The sequence below is a fragment of the Callithrix jacchus genome, chromosome 2 (assembly GCF_049354715.1).
Source record: "Callithrix jacchus isolate 240 chromosome 2, calJac240_pri, whole genome shotgun sequence".
Classification (NCBI taxonomy): domain Eukaryota; kingdom Metazoa; phylum Chordata; class Mammalia; order Primates; family Cebidae; genus Callithrix; species Callithrix jacchus.
Window position 1 is genome coordinate 196,414,810 of NC_133503.1, and position 24,929 is coordinate 196,439,738.

At 38.8% G+C, this 24,929-nt stretch overlaps 1 protein-coding gene across 23 annotated transcripts in view; it reads left to right on the plus strand.

Annotated features, from left to right (window-relative positions):
• Positions 1-24,929, plus strand: part of SEMA5A (semaphorin 5A) — a 502,689-nt gene that overhangs the window by 227,781 nt on the left and 249,979 nt on the right. For all 23 annotated transcript variants that reach the window (XR_013532366.1, XR_013532365.1, XR_013532367.1 and 20 more), the window contains one exon: positions 1,541-1,586. Coding sequence is in view for 14 of the 23 variants with exons in the window: in XM_035291785.3 (XP_035147676.3) it covers positions 1,541-1,586 (46 nt within the window). In the remaining 9 variants the exon portion in view is untranslated. The remainder of the gene's footprint in view (positions 1-1,540; positions 1,587-24,929) is intronic.

Here is a 24,929-nt window from a genome sequence, read left to right on the forward strand (position 1 = left end):
TGACTGCCCAGGAGGCAATGCCTGGATTCATGAGACTACCTGATGGTGAGCCTACTCCCGCTTCATCCTGCAGCTGTGGGTGTACATGAGCTCCTGGATGTCAGCTTCCTTGAAGGCTTTGTCCTCCCTAACTCTGTCCACAACCATAGGGATGTTTCTTGGTCATCTCAACGTTATGCCCTTGGCTTGCTTTGGCTGTCACTTGTCACTGCCACTAGGACATGTGTCCAGCCCCTCCACGATAGTGAAAATAATCATTTATGTCTTATTGGTGTTGTAAAATTTCTCTCTTTGTGCCATAGAAATGATCTTGGATGAGCTCATTAAAATAATATCCTTGGCTTCTTGGAGATTTTGCCTCATGGTCATTTGCATCTTAGAGTTTGCCTTCCATTATATGCCAGCATCTGCTTGCCATTATTATGTGCACTTAGACTGGCTTTCTCCTCCCTTCCTCTTTGGGGTGCTGCTGGTACACATTCCCAGCCCCCATCTTCCCATTTACATGATGCCAGGATTTCAGTTAGAGTTCGAAGCAAAGCATGCTGAGGGAGGTTATGAGTTGTTTTTGAAACCTGCAACACTAGATTCCAAAGCCTGGTGTAACAAATATATATCTTTTTTCCCTGTGCTCTACTGATCTCCATTGTGTATTTCACTGTTCTTCCCCTTCATTGTTGAAATTGATAGTTTTCTTATCTTTGATTTCCTGTTTTACACTTGGGGGGTGAAACTGACTCTTTGAAGCCCTTGATGTCATCAGTTTCCTTGGGGCAGACTGCCACATTCATATTTCTTTTCTTTTTTTTTTTTTAAACAACTCACATACACTGCAAATTATATTTATTAATTTTTGAGACAGCGTCTCACCCTGTCACCCCAGCTGGAGTGCGGTGGTGCGATCACAGCTTACTGCAACCTCCACCTAGTAGGATCAAGGAATCCTCCTGCCTCAGCCTCCTGAATAGCTGGGACTATAGGCATATGCCAGTATGCTTGGATAAATTTTGCATTTGTTCACGCAAAAATTTGGCCCAAGTTCATGTTTCTAAACTTTTATTACATGCTGAATCCATCCGACAGGGTAGAGGACTGTGAACCTCAGAGCATTGTTTGAATTCAAACTCTTAATCAAAAACGTGATGAATTTAGGTGATGATTAGAAAGAAAGACCCGAGGAATAATTTTACATCATCTTGCTTAAGTGAAGCCAGTTTCATACTGGAATGCCCATGTCTTTTTATTTATTCCATATAGATCAAGAGAGCCACTTAGTGCCTTACACTTACCTTAGTCATGTGCACGCACACTCCACTTATTTGTTAGCCGTCTCACCAATCTCACAGGTGTATTTGCTGACATCTTGAATGCCTCTTTGTACTCTAAGTTCCAAGGAAAGTTGCGCTAAACATATCCTTAGAAGGAAGATGCTTTGGAAGCCAAAATCATTATTTTATTTTCTTTGTTCTTGAAATTTTTATAAACTCTAACTTTTTGGGATCGATTGATAATAAAACTGCTCTCTTTTTGTATTTTGTAGAAACTACCTCTTCAGGTTACAGCTTGAGGATCTGTCTCTTATCCAGGTAGGTGCAATTTATTTTTCTCAAGCTTTCATTTTCCATCCCAATTAACTCACTGTTTGAGAGGATGAAGAAAGATGCATGTAACGGTGTTAATCCAGGCTGAGCAGGGGCTCATTTCCTCAGCCGCTCAGGCCGCAGGACTAAGGCTGCCCTACTTGTTAAGAGTCATCACCTCCCTTAATTCCCAGTCAGCCTCCTCCTCCTGACAGGTGGCCCTGTTTGTTCCATGGATGTGGTCTTGATTTATGCTTCCTTAGATGAGAGACCATTCAAGGAACATTACCTCAAAGCCTGGGCACATTCCTTTTCCCGCAGTTACAGCCATCTTCAGTTACTCAGTTTGATGCATTCAGGCATTATATTCTTGTAAAACGGCTTTGTTTTCTCTGTATAATTATTTTAACATAAATATGAATACATGGGTTAAAAGCTACCTATAGCAAAGAATAAAAGGTAATAGATCAAAATGAAATTTACCTACTTGTATTGTTGCGGTTTGGACTACGGGCCTGAGATCTTGTGCTTGAATGAAGTGTTTATTTTAGTAGCAGATCTGAGCCACAAAAGCCTACTCTTCCCTCTAGTCTTTAAAAAGGGTCTCCTAGAAAATGAGAGATTTAAGACACAAACACCTTCTTCACCAAGATTCTGAAACTCCCTACGGACTATGCCAGAATCTTGGGCCTGTGAGAATTTGGAAAAAGTTCTTCAACCAACTTTAGACTCACTCACTTGTATTAGAGCTCTAAGAGGTGACCGGGGAGGATTTTATATTATTTTATTCTCTCTTTAATGCTGCTACTTGCAAACATTCGGGGAACTTCAGAGCTAGGTTTTAATATTAGATCTATCTTTTATTCAGCAGGGTCTTAATACCAGCCAATCCCACAGTCAAAGTTAATACTGATAAAAAGCAGGGGCTTTGGAGACACATTGACCCGACTCGTTGATTTAGTTTCGTGACTTCTAGTAATTATTTGTTCCTCATCTGTGGAGTGGCCACAAGTCACTACCAATTCCGTATTCACATGGTGAAAAATAAGTAAGACATTCAAGAGATAAAACATAGCAATTTATGAGCCATTTAAAAATATTTTTTCTTTAAAAGTGATAATAATAAATCTCCATTGTAATAGTTTTATCACAATTGACACTAATGTCTTTCCACTGCAATTTAGTATATAACTGGAGTCTTTAATTGAGCTGAGTGGAAAAATTATGAATTTATTTTTAAACAATCAGAATGGTCAGCAATTTGAAGACATTATCTTTAGTGAAATAAGCCAGGCACAGAAAGAGAAATACTGCAAGATCTCACATAGATGTGACGTCTACAGAAGACAAACTTTTAGGAGTAGAGAGTGTAATGGGGGTTTCCAGGGGCCCAGAAGGTCAGGGAAAGTCTTAGGGAGATGTTGGTCTAAGGACAAATAGTTCTAATTAGAGAAAGGAATAAGTTGAAGGGATGCATTGTATGACACGGGGACTGTAGCTGATAACAATGTACTATATGCTTGAAAATTGCTGACAGAGTACATTTCGAATCTGCTCACCACCAAAATAAACAAATAAATAAATGAATAAATAAAGTATGTGAAATACCTGCATGTCAATTAGCTTGATTTAGCCATTTCACAATGTATACATATATCAACGTCATGTTATATACCATCAATATATAAAATTCTTGCCACTTAAAAAAGAATGGTCAACAATTTAATGAAAATGCCATATTAAATATTGTTTTAGATAGTCTTTTGTAAAACGTGTATCGTTTAGTAGATAGAAACTATATGTTATACTCATTTTGTGTCTCTGGCATATGACATGTGTTAAAAAATGAGACGTGTAGATCTGTGTGTGCACAAACATATATTTGCATATACACATTCATTTCCAAGTTTGCTAGCTCTGTCAGCTGAGAGGGTTTAGAAGTGCTGTCTCAGTAGCAATGACATACTTGACACACATTACTCTGTTTCTAAACTTAGTTCTCCATGAAAACAAAGGAGGGAGTTTTTGAGAAGAGACTTCATCAAGAATTGGGCAGGGAAAACTCAGATAAGACTGTAAGAGCCTGTTTCACAAATTAAGGAAAATATTAAAAGAATGATGAGGGTGTGTCACAAGAAACTAGGAGCTGGCTTGAAGTGGATGCACTGAAGAAATCTTGGGCAATTTGTTTGTCAAAATAGATAATACTAGTAGCTGATTATAACCATTGAATAACGCAAGAATCCATGAATAGATACCAACAGGAAGCATAAGTGAATGAATAAATAGGGCAGAAAGGACTATCTCTTTTTGTAAAATGCCAACTAATAAGTATTGAAAGAATAATTTAATTAGAAGATTTGGCAACTGTTATACTAAAAATTGATTTAGGCAAAAGTGATCAATAGATGCTAAAATGTATGGGTCAGAGTTTGATGACAACTAGGATATTTATTAACATACAGACTTAAAAGAGATAAAACATGGAAATTTATCAATAATTTGTTATTGTTTTTGATGTTTAAGTGATAGTAATAAATAATACATCTCCATTATAATAGTTTTATCACAAATGACAATAAATTATCTTTCTGCTGCAATTTAGTATGTAACTGGAGTCTTTCTTTGAGCTAATTCAGTGGTAAAATTATCAATTTACCATAACTCATAATTACCTATTGACATATAACTTACCTATATGATATATATTCATTACAACAGGAAAACATCCAACTTATTAGTAAAGAAACCCAGCAAACAGCCCATAATCAAATAGTCAAAGGTCAAGGGTAACTTCACCAGCAATGGGACAGAGTCCAGTGATTTGATGCACAGAGAGTACAGCAAGATGTCCTTGATATTTCAGCCAAAAAACATAACAAAAATTATAACTAATAACCTTCTTATGAGGAACCATCAGATCCGCTGAGCCACAAAAAAGTGGCCTCTACCCTCCAGATGTCACAGAGTCATGAGAGGTATGCAAAGAATAAACAGTAAAGAGCCATTCCATCATAAATTTTAGCAACTAGACATGGGGATCAAATGCAATACTTGACCCCAATTGAATCTTGGAACAGATATATTTTTCCTTACTATAAAGGACATTACTGAAACAACTGGAAAAATTCAAACGTATGGATAAGATGGCATAAATGTATTAATATTTGTTGATTTTGATAACTGTGATGTAAAGAATGTCATTGTTTTTAGAAAAACATGCTAAAATATCTAGGGGTAATGGATATCATGTCTGCAACATATCAAAATGGCTTTTAAAATTGTTATGCATGTATATACATGGAAGCTATACATGTTTGCAGAGAGAAAAACAATAAAGCAAATGCAATACAGTGTTAATGGGAATCTAGGTTAAGGGCTTATGAGAGTCTATCGTGATCCTTTTACAAATTTTACTGACATTATGTCCAAATAAATAGATGCAAAAAGTGGGGAGATGTATTTCCATGAACTCGTGTGTATATATTTTTGTGAGGTCAAGGAAACATCATACTTTTCTCAGCATTGCTTCCCTTCGTCATGGCTGCCTTCACTGGAAATCAGGTTGAGGTTATTGATGGGATCGATGAGCTATTATCGAAGTGTGGAAGCCCTCAGTGTCACTGCCTGGTGACAGCTTAGTCTTCTGACATGGCACCACGCAAGATGACAGCAACTTTCTGAACTGTGGTTTTGAAAATGCAGCTGTAATAACAGAGGTCAGACTGCTGTACCATTAGTGGAAAACGGGACAGTTCGACTTTTTCATATTCTATGGCTGGGTACGCAGTTCTGTAGCCTACTGTTTACTTAGCCTGGAGAGAGAAAGCTGGCAATGCTTCATGACACACATTTTTTTTTAAATATAATATGTCTCCAGCAAAGAGGTCTTGTTGGTTTCTATGAATATTTTATTTTAATTTACATGACAGTTCCGAAGGGTAACAAAAGGGAGTAAGCACACTGGTAGACAAAGGGTGTTAACACTGCCATCTGATAGAAGCACCATGTCAGCCAAATAGGTAGCTTAAGATGATCTGCTAGGTACACTGACAAAAGTACAAAGAAGCTAGGGAAATTGCTACTAATAGTGTATTTTACTACCTCTTTATATCCAAAATATTTCAACTTCAGCGTACAATCACTATAAGAAATTAATGATCTGTTGCGCTTTATTTTTTTGGAACTCAGTGTTCAAACTCCAGTGTGTGTTTTATACTTCCAGCACATTTGGACATGGACTAGCCAGAGTTGAAGTGTTCCGGGTGACTGGAGCACTCCATTGGAAAGCAAAGCTTTAGAGAATAAATGACAGAACATTTGACTTGTGTGCCTTCAATTATTGCACAGAAAGATTGTTTTCTATCGCAAATCACGAGGGTTGATTTGTATCTCTCAGGTTAATATTTTTCTCCTTTTCTGTCTCCAAAGTTAAAAGTTATTGTTTAAATGTGGCAAAATGATAAAACTGAGATCAAGGAGGACAACCAATTTCAAGAACACTGGAGACAAGGAGAACTGAATGTGATTCACCAGTAGCCTTTATTTATTTATTTATTTGTTAAATATTTTATTGTGTTTTGGGCTTTGGGGTGCATGTGAAGAACATGCAGGATTGTTGCATAGGTACACACATGGCAATGCAGTTTGCTTCCTTCCTCACCATCACCTATAGCTGACATTTCTCCCCATGTTTTCCCTCCCCAACTCCCCACCGCCTGCTGTCCCTCCCCTAGATCCCCTCATCACCTCAGTGTGTGATGCTCCCCTCCCTGTGTCCATGTGTTCTCATTGCTCAACACCCACCTATGAGTAAGAACATGCGGTGTTTGATTTTCTGTTCTTGTGTCAGTTTGCCGAGAACGATGCTTTCCAAGTTCATCCGTGTTTAACACTAGACAAGGCTTCCCTGGGTCCTGCCCATCTGCAGGACAGAGGTCGACCTCCAGGTGGCGGTTTGCATTCCCTGTGTCTCTCCTCATCACCTGGAGGCAGTTTCTACCTGGTCTGGTCTTGCCATGCTGCATATTGTTTTCCAAACTGTAGGCTATTTTCCAACTTGGAGCATTTACTGTTGCTGTCCTGTCTCAAACACGTTCACCCTATTCATCTTCTTCATGGAGGAAAAGACTGCCTATCCTCAAGTTTCATTTGAGACATCTCCTCTTTCTTTCTCTCTTTTTTTTTTTTTGAGATGGAGTTTCGCTCTTGTTACCCAGGCTGGAGTGCAATGGCGCGATCTCGGCTCACCGCAACCTCCGCCTCCCGGGTTCAGGCAATTCTCCTGCCTCAGCTTCCTGAGCAGCTGGGATAACAGGCACGCGCCACCATGCCCAGCTAATTTTTTGTATTTTTAGTAGAGACGGGGTTTCACCATGTTGACCAGGATGGTCTTGATCTCTTGATCTCGTGATCCACCCGCCTCAGCCTCCCAAAGTGCTGGGATTACAGGCGTGAGCCACCGCACCCGGCCGAGACATCACCTCTCTCTAACCCATCCTGTGCCTGCTTGGCTGGTGACCCTCGGAGGCGTTTCAGCCTCATAGCCTTTATTTCTGACTAGTACTTACTGCCTCATGTTGAAATTCATTCTGTGTGCTGACGGAAGTGTTTCCTTTCTCTTTACATGTTCAGAACTAGATTATATTGTTAGATTAGGTTCCTGAAAGGCGGTAGAGTCAAAATAGACAAGTTTTAATCCCTTGGTATTTAATTTGCTCATTCTTTCCTAACCTTTCTAAACTTAACACTAATGGAGTGGGAAGTAAACATCATATTTTTGTGCCTAAATTCATGAAAATAAAAGTAATGTTAACCCAGAAACTAAAGCGATAAGAAATGCTTTTGGAAGAGACATCCTGAAACACACGTGTGCATACTGTCACCGCAGAGGACAATTCTTGGGCGAGACAGGCAATTCCTGACTCATACATTCATTCCTTACATACCAACCACTTGTCTTTTCAACACTGCTTTATAATTTTACTCTGTCCCAAATTTTTCTCCTGCCTTGACATCGGTTTAGCAACAATGATGAGAAAGCAGATGTTGCATAATGATTCTTTTTTTTTCTACTTAGTGACATTCATAGAATTCTAGGGACTCCACTGTATCCTCCCTTGTCAACTGCTCTGAGATCCAGGGTGCTACGTTGTGTCCAGCAGCCGGCACACTTCCTGGCTGCCGTAGCATGGGGACAGCGCCTTAGTGCAACTTCTCCACTTCCCTCCCACCATTCCCCAACCTCATGATAGCTATCAAACCATCACACATGGCGGCTCCACTCTGTACAGCCATGCGGAAATTCAATGATGAGAAAAATAGGCTTTTGTGGGGTGGCTTCCAAAGGAGAAAACTCATTTCCAAATCAGGTTGCTTGATAAATCTGGTGCAAGGAACATTTTGGACACGAAGTCAACAGTACTTCAAATCGGAAGTCTCTTTCCTTTTGCCAAAAGAGTCATGTCTTTTTGATAAATTCAACTCAACTCAACTAAACATCACTGGTGGAGATGCTAAAGCCGTGAATATCTGAGCAGGAGCTGGGATAGAATTACTCTCTTACCCTGAGTGAATGTTACCTGTTTGAGGTAAATCTCTTGGCATGGCCATATGAATATTCACGTATAAATATACCATGAAGTAAAATGGGTGTATCTGGGATATTTATTATGATTTTCAGACAGGTATGTGTAAACATATTAAGAGAATATATCTCAGCACTTAAAGATCAAGATTGCTTTTAATTTAAGGAAATAAAACCTGTTTATCATCAATGACTGGAGAATCAAATATTAATTCATTTTTATTTATAAGGCACCTTTTTGCTCAGAGGCTGTGATAATTTTTTTTTTTTGCAGCTCACTGGGTGCTGAGGTGTAGCCATCTCACATTGAAAGCCAGTCGTTTTCAGGCATAGTGATGGTTGACCATGATTTGTTTCTTCTACCTCATGTCATAATAACAGGTTCAAATATTCAGCATCAGTTTTCCTCTTGCTTTGATCATGGAGGTTATTTTATAAGAACAAAGCTTTTTGAAAAATACAGAAATGCAGCTGGCCTCAAGACTAATTCACACCATTTGCCCATCTGGGATCTTACCACAGATGGTTGGACGTAGATGCTCATTGAACAGAGTTCTTAAAACACAAAGGGGCTGTAGCTCATTTAACCTCACTGTCTTCCTAAAATTCTTTTGGGAAATAGCTCCAAATCCATTTTTATTTTGTTTTGTTACTAAGAGAAAGAAATTCACTGCCTGTTTCTTACTCACAACTGCTGGGATAAGCAGAAAAATTGAAATCTGTGTTCCAATTTGCCACCTGCCTCTCTATGGTTTCTAAATTGAAAACTGTTAAATCTCTCTGACTATAGGATCAATATTGGTAGAGAATCTCTCAAAAGTTAAAGTGGCTGTTAAATTCTTTCCTGTATGTCTAGGGGGATTGAGTTTCAATGTTGAGTCATGTTTTAGACTAGAACTTCTCAACTCCTGACAATTTTACCTTCTGGGAATATTTGAAAATATCTGGGGACATTATTAGTTGTCACAGCTGGTGGGGGTAGTAGCTTTGGCTGGCATCTAGTGGGTGGAGACCAGGCGTGGTACCAAACCCTCTACAATGCAGACAGCAGGACCTCTCCATTGAGCAAAATTTACCTGGCTCTGAATGCTGACAGTGCCAACGTTGAGAAACCCTGTGTGAGTTGATTGGTGCTTCAGTTTCTACATGTTTTGAAGAAGCCATTTTCTAATCTGTGATGTTAAGATTACTTAATTGAACCTATAAGATATTCGATGTGCTTAGGGAATTTTTCTGTTTAAATATATTCATATAAATGTTGAATATGTATATATATGTCTTCATATATGTATGAAGAAATCTAAACACTAAAGATTCATAGTTTGCTCATATATATGTACACAGACACACACACACACACACACACACATACAAACACATGTGTGACTCTTTAGTGGCCAGTTCTAAAGAAGCTGCTGGAATTTTTGAGTTTAAATTACTTCCTATTATTAATATGAAATTAAATTTAAAAATAAATTGAGTCAATTTATAATACCCTCCCTAGTGGGTCATAATGCTATGATATAACTACCCTGTGTTGGAATTCTGTATAATTTAAAGCATGATATATTAATTAATAATTTAGAATAAAGATTCCAATGAGATATTCATATTAATTTTCTAAATTATGTTTTATATTGTTGGGCAAGGAGAGATTGGTCTCCCCCACAGCTCTCAGAAATCATGGTTATGAACTTCATTTCTTTTTGCCTTTCTTTATCATATGTTCTTAGTGTTGTACAAGTGTATTTTAAAGATTATTTTTATTAAAATCCTTATGAGTTAGCATCTAAAAAGTTAGCAACTAAGGTATGTGGATCACAGTTAAAGTATTATTGAAACACAGCCATTCATTTACATATTGTTGCCCTATAATAATAGTTAATAAAGTTTTATTTGGAATCCAGACTTTTTTTTTAACATACCGTCTATGGCTGCTATTCAGCTGATCTGACTAGCAGCAGAGACTGTCTGGCCTACCTAGCCTAAAATACAAACTATGTGGCTCTTTTTTTTTTTTTTTTTTTTAGATGGAGTTTCGCTCTTGTTACCCAGGCTGGAGTGCAATGGCGCGATTGTGGCTCACCGCAACCTCTGCCTCCTGGGTTCAGGCCAATTCTCCAATTCAGGCCTCAGCCTCCTGAGTAGCTGGGATTACAGGCACGCGCCACTGTGCCCAGCTAATTTTTTGTATTTTTAGTAGAGATGGGGTTTCATCATGTTGACCAGGATGGTCAACCCGCCTCGTGATCCACCCGCCTCGGCCTCCCAAAGTGCTGGGATTACAGGCTTGAGCCACTGCGCCCGGCCTCATGGCTCTTCTTTTAAGAAAAAGTTTGTCACCTACTATGGTACCTAGTATTTAGCAAGTTCTCAATGAATATTTCCTGAATGGATGAATGAACACAGTGTGACTCAGTCACTTTTTTAGGTTATCAGTGTTTGATTGGAGTGTTTATTTGGACTTTCTGTGTAATAATTACACGGTCCCCAGTTGATCCTGACCCAGAAGTTGGTAACCTGAGATAGTGTAACCATTTCTCCTCAGATTCTAGGCTCTTATATCTGTTCCCTTGGTGAAAGTTTTCTGTCAAATGTTGTATTATATACCCACTTATTCAAACGTATTTACTTTTTAAATAATTTTCTGGAGGATTTGTAGTTGATTATATATATTTTATGTAGATGAGGACTAAGATTTTACTGGTTTCAGAGAATACGTGCCGAGTTGAGTTAACTGCCATTGAAACAACTCCGCCCTCCCAGGAGCTGCACATTGACATGCAGAAGATTCATTCCTCCCTTGCAAGTCAGTCCAGTGCCGTCTGTGGGCTTCGCTCCATGCTGCCATTCAGGATCACACAGTGTTCTCTATCTTATAGTGTCCTCGTCGTCATCCCATGCCTCCAGGAGATGGGATGAAATAGGGGAGAAATACAAATGAGTACAATAAAGCAGAGATTGTCCTCGGGAGCCCTACACATGCAGGTCCAAATCCTAGCCCTACCACCCATCAGCTGGCCGACATTGGCTAAATCATATAAACTTCTAGACTGCCAACTCCTCTGCTACTGGACGTTGAAAATAATACCTCCACTTTGGAGCTGCTGGAGAACTAGATGAGATGATGCTTGCAAAGAGCCAAGAACAGAGTAAGGGCATGGTGAGTGATGCCTGCTATTATTGTTGCTGTCATCATGATTTCATGACAAATTAGGTCATTGAATTACATCAAATAAGCAGATGCCAAGTTTCAAATTAGTAGGGAATGTTTTCCTTAAACAAACAGGAATCCAGGCATTACTTAAGCAATGACAGAAGAAAGAGTAAGTGGAAGGACGGTGCATATTACAAATTTCATCCTGACAGAGAATTCAGGGTAGACTGATATACTTTTCTTCTTGGTTGTCCTCTCCAAAAGGTACTATAGAGAAAATTGAGGTCAGAGAGGTTAAGTGGCTTGTTCAAAGTATTACTGCTTGTGATTTACAGAAACGTTAGAAGCATGAAGAATCTGTTTGTATGTAGCAAAAACTTAGACTGGCGTGGCAGGGCAGGATGAGGGTAGAATAGCTAAGTGTATCCCCAGGGTCCAGTCTTGTTTTTCCAAGTACTGACGGGGAGAAAATGCTAACGTCCGTCAATGTCTCAATGCACACAAACCACGTTTCCCAGCCTGCCTTGCAGTTTCTTGAAGCTATGTGACAGTTATGGCCAATGGAATTTGGGTCCAAGGATACACTTCCTGGCATGGCATGATCCTTTGCCTGATCCTCCACTCGACTTTGTATTTCTCCCCTACTCTCCATATAGAAGAGAGCACCCTATCCCTGTTTGTTGTGAGGGTTGGTTAACACTGGTTCATATTTTCCCTTTTCTCTGGAGAATTGCTCTTGGCTGATGAAAGTCACAGATGATCCAGTTAGTAAAGTTAGCAGGTGACTTTACATAATTATGATTAATATCAGCAGAAAACAGAGGAAAATTTAGACAGATTAAGGAGTGGAGAATTTTACCAGAACATTAGAATAAAAAAGAATCAATGAATTTTCTAAAATTTTTTAAAAAACAAACAATACCTGATATACAGAACTAAATGAATTATTTTAACAGCAGATTAGACATAGAAAAATGTTGCATTGGTGAACTGGAAGAACAGTCTGTGGAAAAGTACAGAGAAGAATTGGACAAGGTAAATAAAAGAGCATAAGACACACATGACGCCTTCAAAACTCTAACTCACATACAACTTGAGTCTCAAAAGGAGAAGAGAGAGAGAATAAGGCACTGAAACTTTCCCAAAGTGATGAAAGATAAATCAACTCACAGACTAAGATGCTCTACGAACCTCAAATACGATAGTTAACCACACCAGCACGTTATAGTCAGACTTCTGAAAACCAGTGGAAAAGAGAAAAATCTTAAAAATAATCTAGTAAGAGAAAAAGATAACTTTAGAGGAGTAAAAATAAGATCCTCAGAGAAAGTGCAAACTCAGGAGACAATGGAAGAAGCAGTTAGAACTCAGATCTTCCTGCTAGTTCACTTTGTATCTCAACACAGTGGCTCCTCTGCCATGCTGGAGGAAGACAGAAGTGCAATTCCAGAAGAGGACAAAGCTGCTGGTACATTGCACCAGGGCACCCAGATAGATAACTTCCCTTGAAAAAGAAGATGAGAATTAAGTGTATATATATGTCGTGAATACTGTGATCCCAGCCCTTCTCTCTAGTGTCGGTGTTTCTCTTTGCATGTATTTTATATGGGTTTTGGAATACTCTTTTGTTGGTATCTAATCAGCTTACAACTAAAACCCCAAGGATAGTGACATTGGTACTCACTCCAATACAAAAATATCCCACCCAGGGTGGTGAAGCCTGGTCTGCAAAGCAATGTGGGTGCCCAGCTCTAATGTTCCTGCAGTCCTCCCTATGAAAAACAATAAATAAGCCAAATTAATTAAGAAACTTGGAAGACAGAGAGACAAGAAATTATAATGAATGTCTTCTGAAATAAGAGATGCTATTACAACCATGAAACAAGGAGAAAATAAATATTCAGTGTATTAAAAAGGCTTCACATTATTTTGAAAACATGTGATCATAAAAATGAAAATGTCCATGGAAAATTAGTAAATAAATTTGATGAAAATTTCCTAGAAAATTGAATAAAGACTAAGAGATCAAAAATGAAGGGCTGCAACACAAAAGAGAGGGGAAAAAATATTCCTGGGATGAGGGGAAAGGGAGATAATTGTGGAACTGCTGTGCAGTGGGCCTTGGGAGCAACCAGTCCAGGTCAGATAGATGACACAGTTACAGAAGGCATCTTTCCAGGAGGATATCAATAGCGGGACATCTGAGGTGCTTGAAGGCCTTTAGGCAAAAAGGAGACTTATATTTGGGTGTGGCGGACAAAAAGTTAATAACTACATGGAAAAAGAAACAAGAGGCAATTATTAACTCTAGGAAATGTATAATTGTTTAATTGTTTTGAGAATCAAGATGTAGTAAAATCTCATTTCATGGCCCATCTGTGAAGAGTATTTGCATAGTTATAAAAATGTAGGCACTGCATGTTCCTGCAGAATCATCATAAATCAGTACCGAGAAAGTGGGGAGGGTAGAATGCATCTATGTTTACGGGGAAGAGGGATAAAGTAAGGAGGAGCCAGTAAATAGTATTTCTAACCGAAAATATCAAGAAACAGCAGTAAAATATTATTAGTTACAAAGTTGGAGAAAAATACAAAAATAAACCAGTTAAAGAGTTGAAAGTTTTTGCTTTAAGCAAACTATATAGGGTATATCGCGTAGAGGGCTCTCTTTATTCTTTTATTGTAGGTCTTGTAGATTTTTTTTTACAAATTGAATGTATGTTTAACTTTAGATAAAAAAAGTAAAGATGATATTATAAAGCATGAAAAGACTGACATCAAAAAGACAAAACAGATCAACAAAGAATTCACAAAAAATAAGGCTATGTTGTCTCATAGACATAATTCTTCCAAAATTATTAAGGAATAAATTAGAGGATTCCAAAAAAACGGCTTTATGAGGAAAGTAGATTTTTTATGCAAATCACAAGATTAACAACAAGAAAGTATTAATTATATGAAGATTATTTTTATCACTAAGAAAAATAGAAATGCTATTGGAAATTATATGGGCAGCAAAGATAAGTAAGTATACAAGTGAAAACAGACATACAAGAAAACTGTGCTCCAAATATAAAACAAATGGGATGATTTTGAATAGTTGTTTAGTCTAAGAAATGAAAACAACAAATTTGGGTAGAACGTAAACACCAGAGTCTATTTTGTGTAATTTCTCAGGCAGTATTATAGCTCATGATAAAATCAATTTTCTGTAATGTCTGTTTTGTTTTTCTTCAGCAAGTGATCTGTCTTTTACAAAGGGAATACTTTGCTGGAGAAATACTCGTTGTTTCTCTTCTGTATCTCTTTGAGAATAATGCTAAAAGCAAGCTCAAATTTCAAAATTTGTTATTTTCAAAATATTTCGTATAGGATTTGTTAAACTTTATAGTTTTCTAGGATCGTCTTTTATTTGCTTCTTCTGATTCTGATTAAGTGATTTTTAATGTATTTCTTTAAAAGTATTCATTGGCACATTGTATTTGTACATATTGATGGGATAAATTTGATGCTTCTGTACATACATATTTTACATAATGATCAAATCTGGGTATTTAGCTTATTCCTCACTTCATGCATTCATCCTTTCTTTGTGGTGAGAACATTCAAAAGCCTCTCTTCCAGCTATTGTATAATATATTATGCCTCCTAGAATCATAAATTTGTGCCACAAAGAAACATGTGTCTCTGTGTGTAAACTTAAAAAAAAATGGTATCTTCTGGGAAGTATTTAGGAGTTGATGTTTATGATGAAGAAATATGAAGTTCAGGCATTCTTTGAATCTGTCCTCAAGTTCTTTTTAAAATATATTTAAGTTAATTTTACTGTTTGAAATAAGTAAATTAGCAAGTGCTTATTTCCCTGTAGTGAGTGGTTTGGATTTTTCATTTTATACTTTTCTGTAATTTCTCAAATTGCCCATCATATATATGCATGACTTATAGTACTGTCAAAGGCTAATACATTTAAAGTGACTCATAAAGAAACAGGCAAAATTTAAAAATCTGGTTTTGAAATTTCTATCTACATGATAATTAGCATTTGTTGAGGGGCCCGTTTTTCTTCCTCTTGTTTAGAGCCCAAGATGAGTCAGGGAAAACACACTGAACTGATGAATATATATTTCTTTCTCTCCATCAGCACAGTTCCCTGCTTTGCTAGCATGTGACAGTAGGTGGTTCTATGTCAATTTCTAAAGGCTTGTCTTTGCCTAGATGTGATTAATATCGATATCGTAGCAGCTTTGATGCTTCTGCTCTGAGATCATGCATTGATGAACATTGCATATTTGCACTGAGAAACAGCTGTGAATTATTCAGGTTTCAGGAGCATAATGAACACATGAATGAGAGCATGAAATGAAATGTGCTGTTACCACTATCTGTTGTTTAGCCCCACCATAAATGTAAAGTAAGTATGAGATTGAGTTTGGCTTATGTGATGGTTCAAATCTGTAATTACATCATTTTGTTTAGCAAACAGCCGAGAGATGGTCAGTACATTAGCCTGTAAGGTGCACCTGTCAGTGCCTTACTTATTTTTCTTCTGGGATTGCCAGGACTCTACTCCCTGTGATATGGGCAGTATTGCCAGTGATAGGATGCAGTAGACTGAAAAATGGCCATCCAAAAGATATCTAATTCCTGGAACTTGTAAATGTGACCTTATTTGGCAAAGATGTGATTATGTCAAGGATCTTGAAATGAGGAAATTTTTCTGGATTATCTAGGTGTCTCCTAGATACAATCACACATATTAAAAGAGAGATATAGAAGATTACATACATACAGAGGAACAAGTTATGTGAAGATGGGTTTGAGAGAGATTTGAAGGGATGGGCCTTGAGGATTAGAGGGATGCAAGAACAGCTAAGGAATGCTGGCAGCCACCCGGAGCTGCAGCAGTCAACAGATTCTCCCCCAGGCTCTCCTGGGGGCACGTAGCTCTGCTACCGCCTTGAGTTTGGCCCATTGATACTGATTTCTGACTTCCCTCCAGAACTGTGAGAGAATAAAGTTATATTTAAGCCACCAAATGCCTGGCCATTTGTTAGAGCAGCCACAGGAAGCTAATATGCATGGCTTCTATTTTTCAAATATTGCAGGTGGGCAGGTCACCAGGGAGCCCAACAAGAGAATAATATCCTCTTGGTCCTGAGTGCTGTGAATGACCCAAGTCCACTTAATTAATGGCCTTTCATGACGTTGCAGTGTGCCTGAGAGATGCAAGACCAATCTCTTCTTTGCAATCATGAACTCAAATAGTGATGTCAACTGCAGGCTCCCTGGAGCCATCTTGTCACCACATGGAGTCTTTCCAAGAATAAGGCCCATTAGAGGCCATTGTAACTAGGAGTAAGGACTGTAGAATTCTTACAGCATGCTTTGATCCCCTGAGTTTGTGCTTGAATCTACGCTTTTGTTTTGGCATAAGCTAGTTGGCGTTGAGTTTTTATGATTTTTCAGAGAGTCCTAGGGGCTTGACTAATAAGATTTTACTCCTGTCTGATGCTCACATGAAAACTTCTCAAAAGGGATTTCAGTGCCATTGCACAATGTGAGACACCTGATGCTTATGAATTCGCTGCCTAAAATTAGTCAACTCTGAGATAAGAGACTGTCTTCAGAGAGTTGTCTCTGATATAAATACCAAGTGTGACTTTCTTCTGTTTAAAATACTAAACATTACCTTTGGTGAAGGGAGTCATTTAGCTCATATAATTCATGGGAAACACTTGGCTTGTTAATATCGTTGTTATTCTTTTGTAAGTCACATTTAAATGAGTCGGTTCTAGCCATTAGAAAGAATATAGCCTATCTGAATATATTATCCGTTTAGTAGCTTTCTAGGACTGCCATAATAAATTACCACAAATTTGGCGGCTTAAAAACAACTGAAATATATTATTTTACAATGCTGGAGGCTGGAAGTCAGAAACAGGTATCAGCAGGGCTGTCCTCCCTTTGAAGGCTCTAGGGAAGAAAGCTTCATCATCTCTTCCAGTTTTAGCGGCTTCAGCTGCTCCTCGGCTTCTAACTCCAATCTCTGCTTCCATTTTCACATCTTTCTTTGTGTGTCTGCTTGTCTTATATAGCCCTGAACTTTCTCTTAGAAGGATACTTGCAAATGGATTTAGGATTCGCCAGGATTATCCAGGATGATCTCATCTTGGGATTCCTAACTTCATTACATCTGTCAAAATCCTTTCTCCAAATAAGTTTACTACCTTTGCAGGTTCCAAATATACATATGTTTTGGAAGGCCACCATTCAACCCAGAACAGGTAAAATTTAGGAGATCATCAGAAGAAAATATTCCTGGGTTTATGCCTCTTTGTTTGGAAGAGATTCTACCTACCCATGGTGACATAAGGCTACTCCTTGTATTATGACTGTCAGATTTGTTCTAAATTACTACTCCTCTTCTTCTCCTTCTCAGAGTGTCTTCACCTCAGCACTATGAAAATGTGCGTCAGATAATTCTGTGTTATAGGGGACTGTCCTGTTCAGCATCCAGGACATGGCATTAGAAAGGAGGAGAAATGGCTGAGCATGGTGGCTCAGGCCAGCAGTCCCAACACTTTGGGAGGCTGAGACAGCTGGGTCACCTGAACCCAGGAGTTTGAGACCAGCCTGGGCAACATGGCAAAACCCTGCCTCTACAAAAAGTACAAAAATTAAACAGGTGTGGTAGTGTATGCCTGTAGGTCCAGCTACATGGGAGGCTGAGGCAGGAGGGTCACTGGAGACTGGGGAAGCCGAGGCTACAGTGAGTCACGATAGTGCCAGTTCACCTCAGTCTGAGTAGCAGAGCAAGACCTGCCTCAAACAAACAGACAAACAAGTGAGGAGGAACAAAACGGCAGGATTTCAGTTTTCTTTTTGTTCCTGTTTTGGATGTCATGTCAGTACTGTAATAATATCTTGAGCTGGCAGCATTGGAACTTCCGGTTCTCATTAGAGCTGGGCCTCTGAGGGACTTCATAACTCTTCTGTTACATCTCAGCTTCATTTGGATATCTGAGGCCCAGCCGCATCAAGGAAGGAGATGTGAAGTGTGACTCTAGTCTGTGCCTTTGGGAGTAAACTCACTATGTTTTCCTGGAACTATTCTTTAGCATTTTATAGTTTCAGCTGGGAGGGTAGAGAAACGTGCTAACATTATGGCCTCCTTCCCAAAACCTGTCCAAATGACAGGTGTTTGGAAATGATCAAATTCTGCCTAAGTCTATGCCTCAAGGGATTCTTCAAGGTGACATCTGAGCCCAATGCTGGCAAGGTTGACTTGGGTCACTGGTGAAGATTTTCTGCCAAGTCTTTCTCTCCCACCCCACTGGTCAGCATCCCACCCAAGATAGAAAGCTGATAAAAATGCAAGTTCAGCTCTGAGAAAGTCCCCTGCAGAAGATGGACATGAATTCATCATCCCCAACTTGCCTGCCTCCTCAGTGTTTGCTTGATTTCCTCCAGGTGAATTCAAAACTTCCAGGCACATCTCCACTTGCTATTTCTCCTGCTTGGCACCCGCCATCTACTGTGTATGCCCTCCCCCCACATCAGTTCCTGCCGCATCTTATTTTAATTGTCTCCCCTCGAAGGCCAGGCTGTTTCTTCACCTCTCTTACCCGCAGTTCTAATATGTTCTTTCCCATTCCGACAGGATTAGACCAGATGAACGGATGATCTCTAAGAGTCCTTTCAGCTGTAAGACTGTTGAGATTTGCATGCGCATTAGCTAGAGATGCCCCCTTCTTGTTCTGAACAGTGACTGTCACCATCAATGTTTAATTAATACTGAGGGTGCAACAAATCTAACTCACTGTGCTTTTAATGGCGGGTTGACTGTCGGCTTGGTTTATCAAGCCCGTCCAAATGACTAACTGGATGGATATTATACTCCTAAAAGCTCCATAAGGGAAGTATCCATCCACACTGATTACTTCTCTTCAATAATGGGCAGAGCTGAAGGCTGTGAGAGTTCATTACTGAAATGCTGTGATAATGGTATTTTGAAATCTTGCAACAATGGGGTGTTTTAAAACGTTCGATGATATGATTACCATCCTTCTTTACTAGGGCTGTGACTCTGTATGTATTTAAAGCTGCAGAAATGTCGGCTACTTTTGAAAGTAGCCTTGAAAAAGACTTGAAAAAGAACCTTAATTTCCCATCAAACTCTTTATTCAAAACTCTATGTCAAAAAGGGAACTGACCTTGTAATTGATGTTCTTCACAATTGAACCAATCAATACACCACTAGAAAAGTAACCTATGTAAGTTTTAAAAATTACTTATGTGTCTTTGTTTAACTCTTTAAAAAAACCTAAAAGATTTTTTTAAAAAAGGTCTGGGTTGTGATGCTTTTATTCTACGCATCTATGTTAGTCTCTTAGACCTGCTGTAACAGAGGAGCAAAAGCTAAATGGCTTAACACAACAGAAATGGGTTATCTCACAGTTCTGGAGGCCTGAAATTTACGAACAAGTCTTGGCAGGGCCGTATTCTTCCTTACGGCTCTAGGGGAGTATTCTTCCTTGCCTCGTTAGCTGCAAGTGCTTGCCAGCAATCCTTGGCGTTCTCAGCTGGTACACACATCACCACCGGAGCCTTTTGGCTGTCTTCTGCCGCGTGTCTTCACATCCTCTTTCCTCTGTGCTTGTCTTTCTCAGCATCCAGTTTCCCCCATTTTTATAGGACACTAGTCATATGGATTATGGCCCACCCTAGTGATCTCATTTTAACTTGATTACCTCTGTGAAAACCTTGTCTCCAAATTAGATTATTTGTTAGGTACTGGGGCTTAGGACTTCACCCTATCTTTTGGGGAGGACACCATTCAAGTCATAATGACGGTAGTATAATTTTTAATGACCAGAGGACATTTTGGTCACCTAACATTATATATTCTGTAACTCTGTGTGTATTTGTGTGTGTGTTAGTTTATATAGGCTGTTCTTCCCAAATACCCTAGGTTGGGTAACTTGTAAACAACAGAAATTGGCCAAGCGGGGTGGTTCACACCTATAAAATCCTGGTGATTTGGGAGGCCAAGGCAGTCAGGTGGCTTGAGCCCAGGAGTTCAAGATCGGCCTGGGCAACATGACAAACCCATGTCTTTACTAAAACTACAAAAAATTAGCCTGACATAGTGGCATGTACCTATGGTCCCAGCTACTTGAGAGACTGAAGTGGGAGGATCACTTGAGCCTGGGAGGTTGAGGCTGCAGTGAGCCAAGATCATTGCCACTACACTTCAGCCTGGGCAGTTGAAGCGAGACACTGTCTCAAAAACAAACAAACAAAAAAAACAGAAATTTATTGTTCACAGTTCTGAAGGCCTAGAAGTCCAAGAACAAGGCACCTGCAGGTTCAGTGCCTGCTGAGGGCTCAGTTTCTGGTTCACAGAATGAACTTCTCTGCATGCTCACATAGTGGAAGTGCCAACTGACTGAGCTCTCTGAGGCCTCTTCTATCGGGGCACTAATCTCAATCAGAAAGCATCACCCTCCTGATCTAATCACCTCCTAAAGGCCTAGAGAGGTTAGGATTTCAATGTATGAATTTACTGGAGGACACAGTCATTCAGACCATAGCAGTATGTGCTCCTGCAGGTGTAATTCCCCCTTGGTGGAATATTTGGGTTTATGGAATGAAACTTAGAAAAAAATATATATATATGCATATACGCAGATATACATATGCATATATATACACTTTTAAGTTGAATTTTTATTTTAAGTTGAATTTGTCACTTTCCAACATTCAGCTGTTATTGCATTTTCTCAAGTAACTACCATCCCATACCATTTGATCCTTTTTCCCACCCCTTTAATTTTCTCATAATGGAAGCTCAGCCATGCTGGTTTTCTTCTCTGAGCTTTAACTGTCCTTTGTTCTTTCCCATCATGCATTGCTTTGGTTGTCTCCCAGAAAGAGATCAAGAAGCTTCTGCCCGTAGTAACTCAGTAGTGCATTAAAGCTCCCTAAGGAGATGCTTTTTTTGAGATCACAGTTTGGAGCATAATGTCTCACTTGCAGGAAATATGCTGTTTCTCCTTCCCCTTATCTTCCTTCTCTGCCCGTTATACCTGCCCGTACAAATCCTGAAATTTAAAAATGGTAAAATACTGCAGATGACAATGTTTCCTAAAGAAGTCCTGAAATTTAGAAACCATAAGTTTTTATTTTTGAACAACTTGCTTTCTGAATAATGTTTTATATTTTGTCCAAGATTTTCTAAAATGAAGATTTATTTTTGTAATTAGAGAATAACAGGTAACCAAATTAAACTTGAGCATAAAGTTATGAAATATGTAATTTAAAAACATTTTGACATAAGATTAGACCACATTAATTGTTAAGCAATGCTTTTGTGAAAAGTACAGTATTTCAAATAGAACACAGAGACTTCTTTATTTTCATAGAAAATGTATATTTATAGTCATAAATTATGTCATGCCATGTACTTACAGCTGATGAAAGGAGGGCTCATTATATTGCATTTAACTGTTTTAGAAAGAAAATTTCATTTTACTAGTTTTTGACAAATTGCAGTTAGCCACAGCTGTTTAAATATTTGAATATTTATAGATCAATATTTGAAGATTTATAGATCAGTTATTATATTTGAAGATTTATAGATCAACCTCAAAGATATGATAAACCCATAAATGGATATATAGATAGTAAATTAATTATACATTTTATATGCTAACAACCTTTTTTTGAACGTTAAAAATGATATTTTAAAATTATATTTCTTTCTTCCTGTGGGGTTCAACTCTCTATTTCCTTGCCCCAGTTACACACCCCTTTAAAAATTAACATGCTTGTATTTGTGATTTTAAGTCCTTAGTTATCATGTATCACATTAAAATATCCCTTAGTTGATAAGTAATTATCTGTTTTTTCCACTGGCTAATCGGGGCTATTATTTTGCATATGGAGACAAACTGTCTTTTTTGATGATCCTACCTAGAATAAAAGAAAGCATTGAGTGATATTTAGATGAGAACAATGATTTCCACTTATGTCTTCTGGATATGTGCAATGTAATTCTCTGAAAATATATACCAATATAAAGAGGTTAAGTTTTCCTGAATCTTATGCGTATAATGAGGATCATAGCTAATATTGGGTCATTATTTTATACCCAGCTGTGCAGTAAGAGCTCAGCATGCATTACTTCATTTAATCTTATCAATGCTCATATTTGATAGGTACCATCTTTATCCTGATTTTGCGTGAGGAAAACGGGTCAGTGTCACATATCTCCAGCCTTGGTGCATTCCAGATTAGCTCTCAGACCACCTGGCTGCAACTCACACGCCTTAACTTTCTGCCATAAACTCCGAAGAACAGAAAATCCTCCTCCTCCTCCTTCCCCATCACTTGTCCTTTTCCCCAGTCACTCCCTTGTACCCTCTGAACCACTATCAAATTCTGCCTCGCCTAAAGATTAAAGCTCCCTAAGGAGATGCTTTTTTTGAGATCACAGTTTGGAGCATAATGTCTCACTTGCAGGAAATATGCTGTTTCTCCTTCCCCTTATCTTCCTTCTCTGCCCGTTATACCTGCCCGTACAAATCCTGAAATTTAAAAATGGTAAAATACTGCAGATGACAATGTTTCCTAAAGAAATCCTGAAATTTAGAAACCATAATTCACTGTGAATTATTTGGTCTCTCATTTTCTCTTTGTTCACTTAATGCTGAAAAGTAGATAGAGTTTGCAAACCAGAATTCCAACTCACAAAGGGGAGTTTAATTCTATGCACTGCCTCTGTCAGTAGAATCAGCATTACAAAGGACAGTTAGAACTAGAGGCTTACTGCCTTTTGAGCATAGGAGTTCCAGAATCCATTGATCATCAGATTCACCGGAATGCACTTTTAATAATGGAAATTCCCAAATCCTTTCTATGCTTATTGAATAAATATTTGAGATAGTGGGAAGCTGTGCTATGAACATGAACCCTGGGAAACTAGACCTCTGGAGCCTGTTGTGAGTCATACTTTGTGGGACTGGACCCTCACAGGGGCTGTGAAAATAGTGCATTTGATCGCAGAAGCACTGGAGAGTAACAGAGACAGTGGGTTTGAGGGGCTAGATGTGCAGACCAGTTGAAGAGATGGAAGACAGGAAGCTGTGCTTTGGCCCTAGTGACCTTGAGTGATGGTGAGGATTCCAGCTGAACTGTGCAGTGTGTATTTGAAAGGGAAGTTTAGAATTCTGGTGGTGGAAGAGAAGGAGGAGAGCAATGAAGGAGGAAAACAGAGCAAGTGAAAGTGAATGAGTAAGAGGCAGAATGAATGAATGAATGAATGAATTGTTGAGCCAGGCAGATCTGAAAATGGGGCTGGATTATTGGCTGGTTTGGAAACCATTTCTTCATTAAGACCTCTCAATGTAAAGGAAGAGGGGTCGTCTTCTCTGTGGGGGAAGGGCTTAGAAGTCCAGTGTCCCTGGACAAAGCAGATGACATATGTTGTGTTTGGATTCTGAGTGGTTAAGCAAGTAGAGTGTTCAGTAAATCTAGGGAGAGATTTTATGTCAAGGTATTAGGACAACACTGGGTATGAGACATTCCAAGTGGAAAGTTCAGCACAATTGGTGTTGACATGAAAGAGGCATGACATCCATCTTTATGTCAGGAGCAGGCCAGGGGAATCCAGGAAGGAATGGAAGGAACAGGGTCTTACTGTCCATCTCGTGGCATGTGGCAGAACTGTGATTTTTAAAACGAAGCCCTGGGTCCCCTGCCCAATTTTTAGACAGCTTTGCTGATGCGGATAGAGAGCATCCCATGATTGTTTGCAACTCCACAAGTGAGGCAGGTTGGGGGTGTTGGGGCTTATACTCTAGGCTCAGTGCCTCCGAGGAGTCTTGGCACATTGAAGTCCCAAACCCTAAGCGGTTGCAGCCGACCTGAGAGGAGAGGTGACAGTGTGCAGGAAGGCCAAAAGCTGTCAGTTCATATTTCAAAGACAGGGAGACAAGATTTGGAGATCACCCACTGCTGTATGTGACCTGAGCTTTTGTTTCCTCTTTCATTTTCATGTCTCTCCCTTTCCCTTAATTAAAATTTGATGTTTTTTCAATTCACTTATACCTCTGTTGGCAGAGGGACTACCCTGTGATAAGTCATGGACGATAACTGTATAGATTGCAATTGGGATCTTACAAATAAAGGAACTAATTACCATTCATTTCTTTCCTCTGGGTTAGTTTATAGCTAACGAGGCCACCTACAGTATTAATATTTTTATTTAATTATGTATTTGTTTTTGTCAAAAATGCCCAATATCCCCACCACCTCTAGCCTAAACATTATTACTAATTTGGATTAACAGTTTCTCAAGTTTAAATGGTGGATGTATGGCTAAATTAGATATGTGGCAGGTCAATAATTGATCTAAATAAGCCTCTATGTTGGTGGAGGAGAAAGAAAAGCAGAAGATAAATTAGATGATCAAATAACAGAAGTGCAACAGACGTGAAAGAAAAATTACACAAACACAAACTGTGACAAACCATGCAGAATTTAATAACATGTATTAGATTTATTCCTATTGCTTAAAAGCAGCAATTACGGATCGTCCACACAG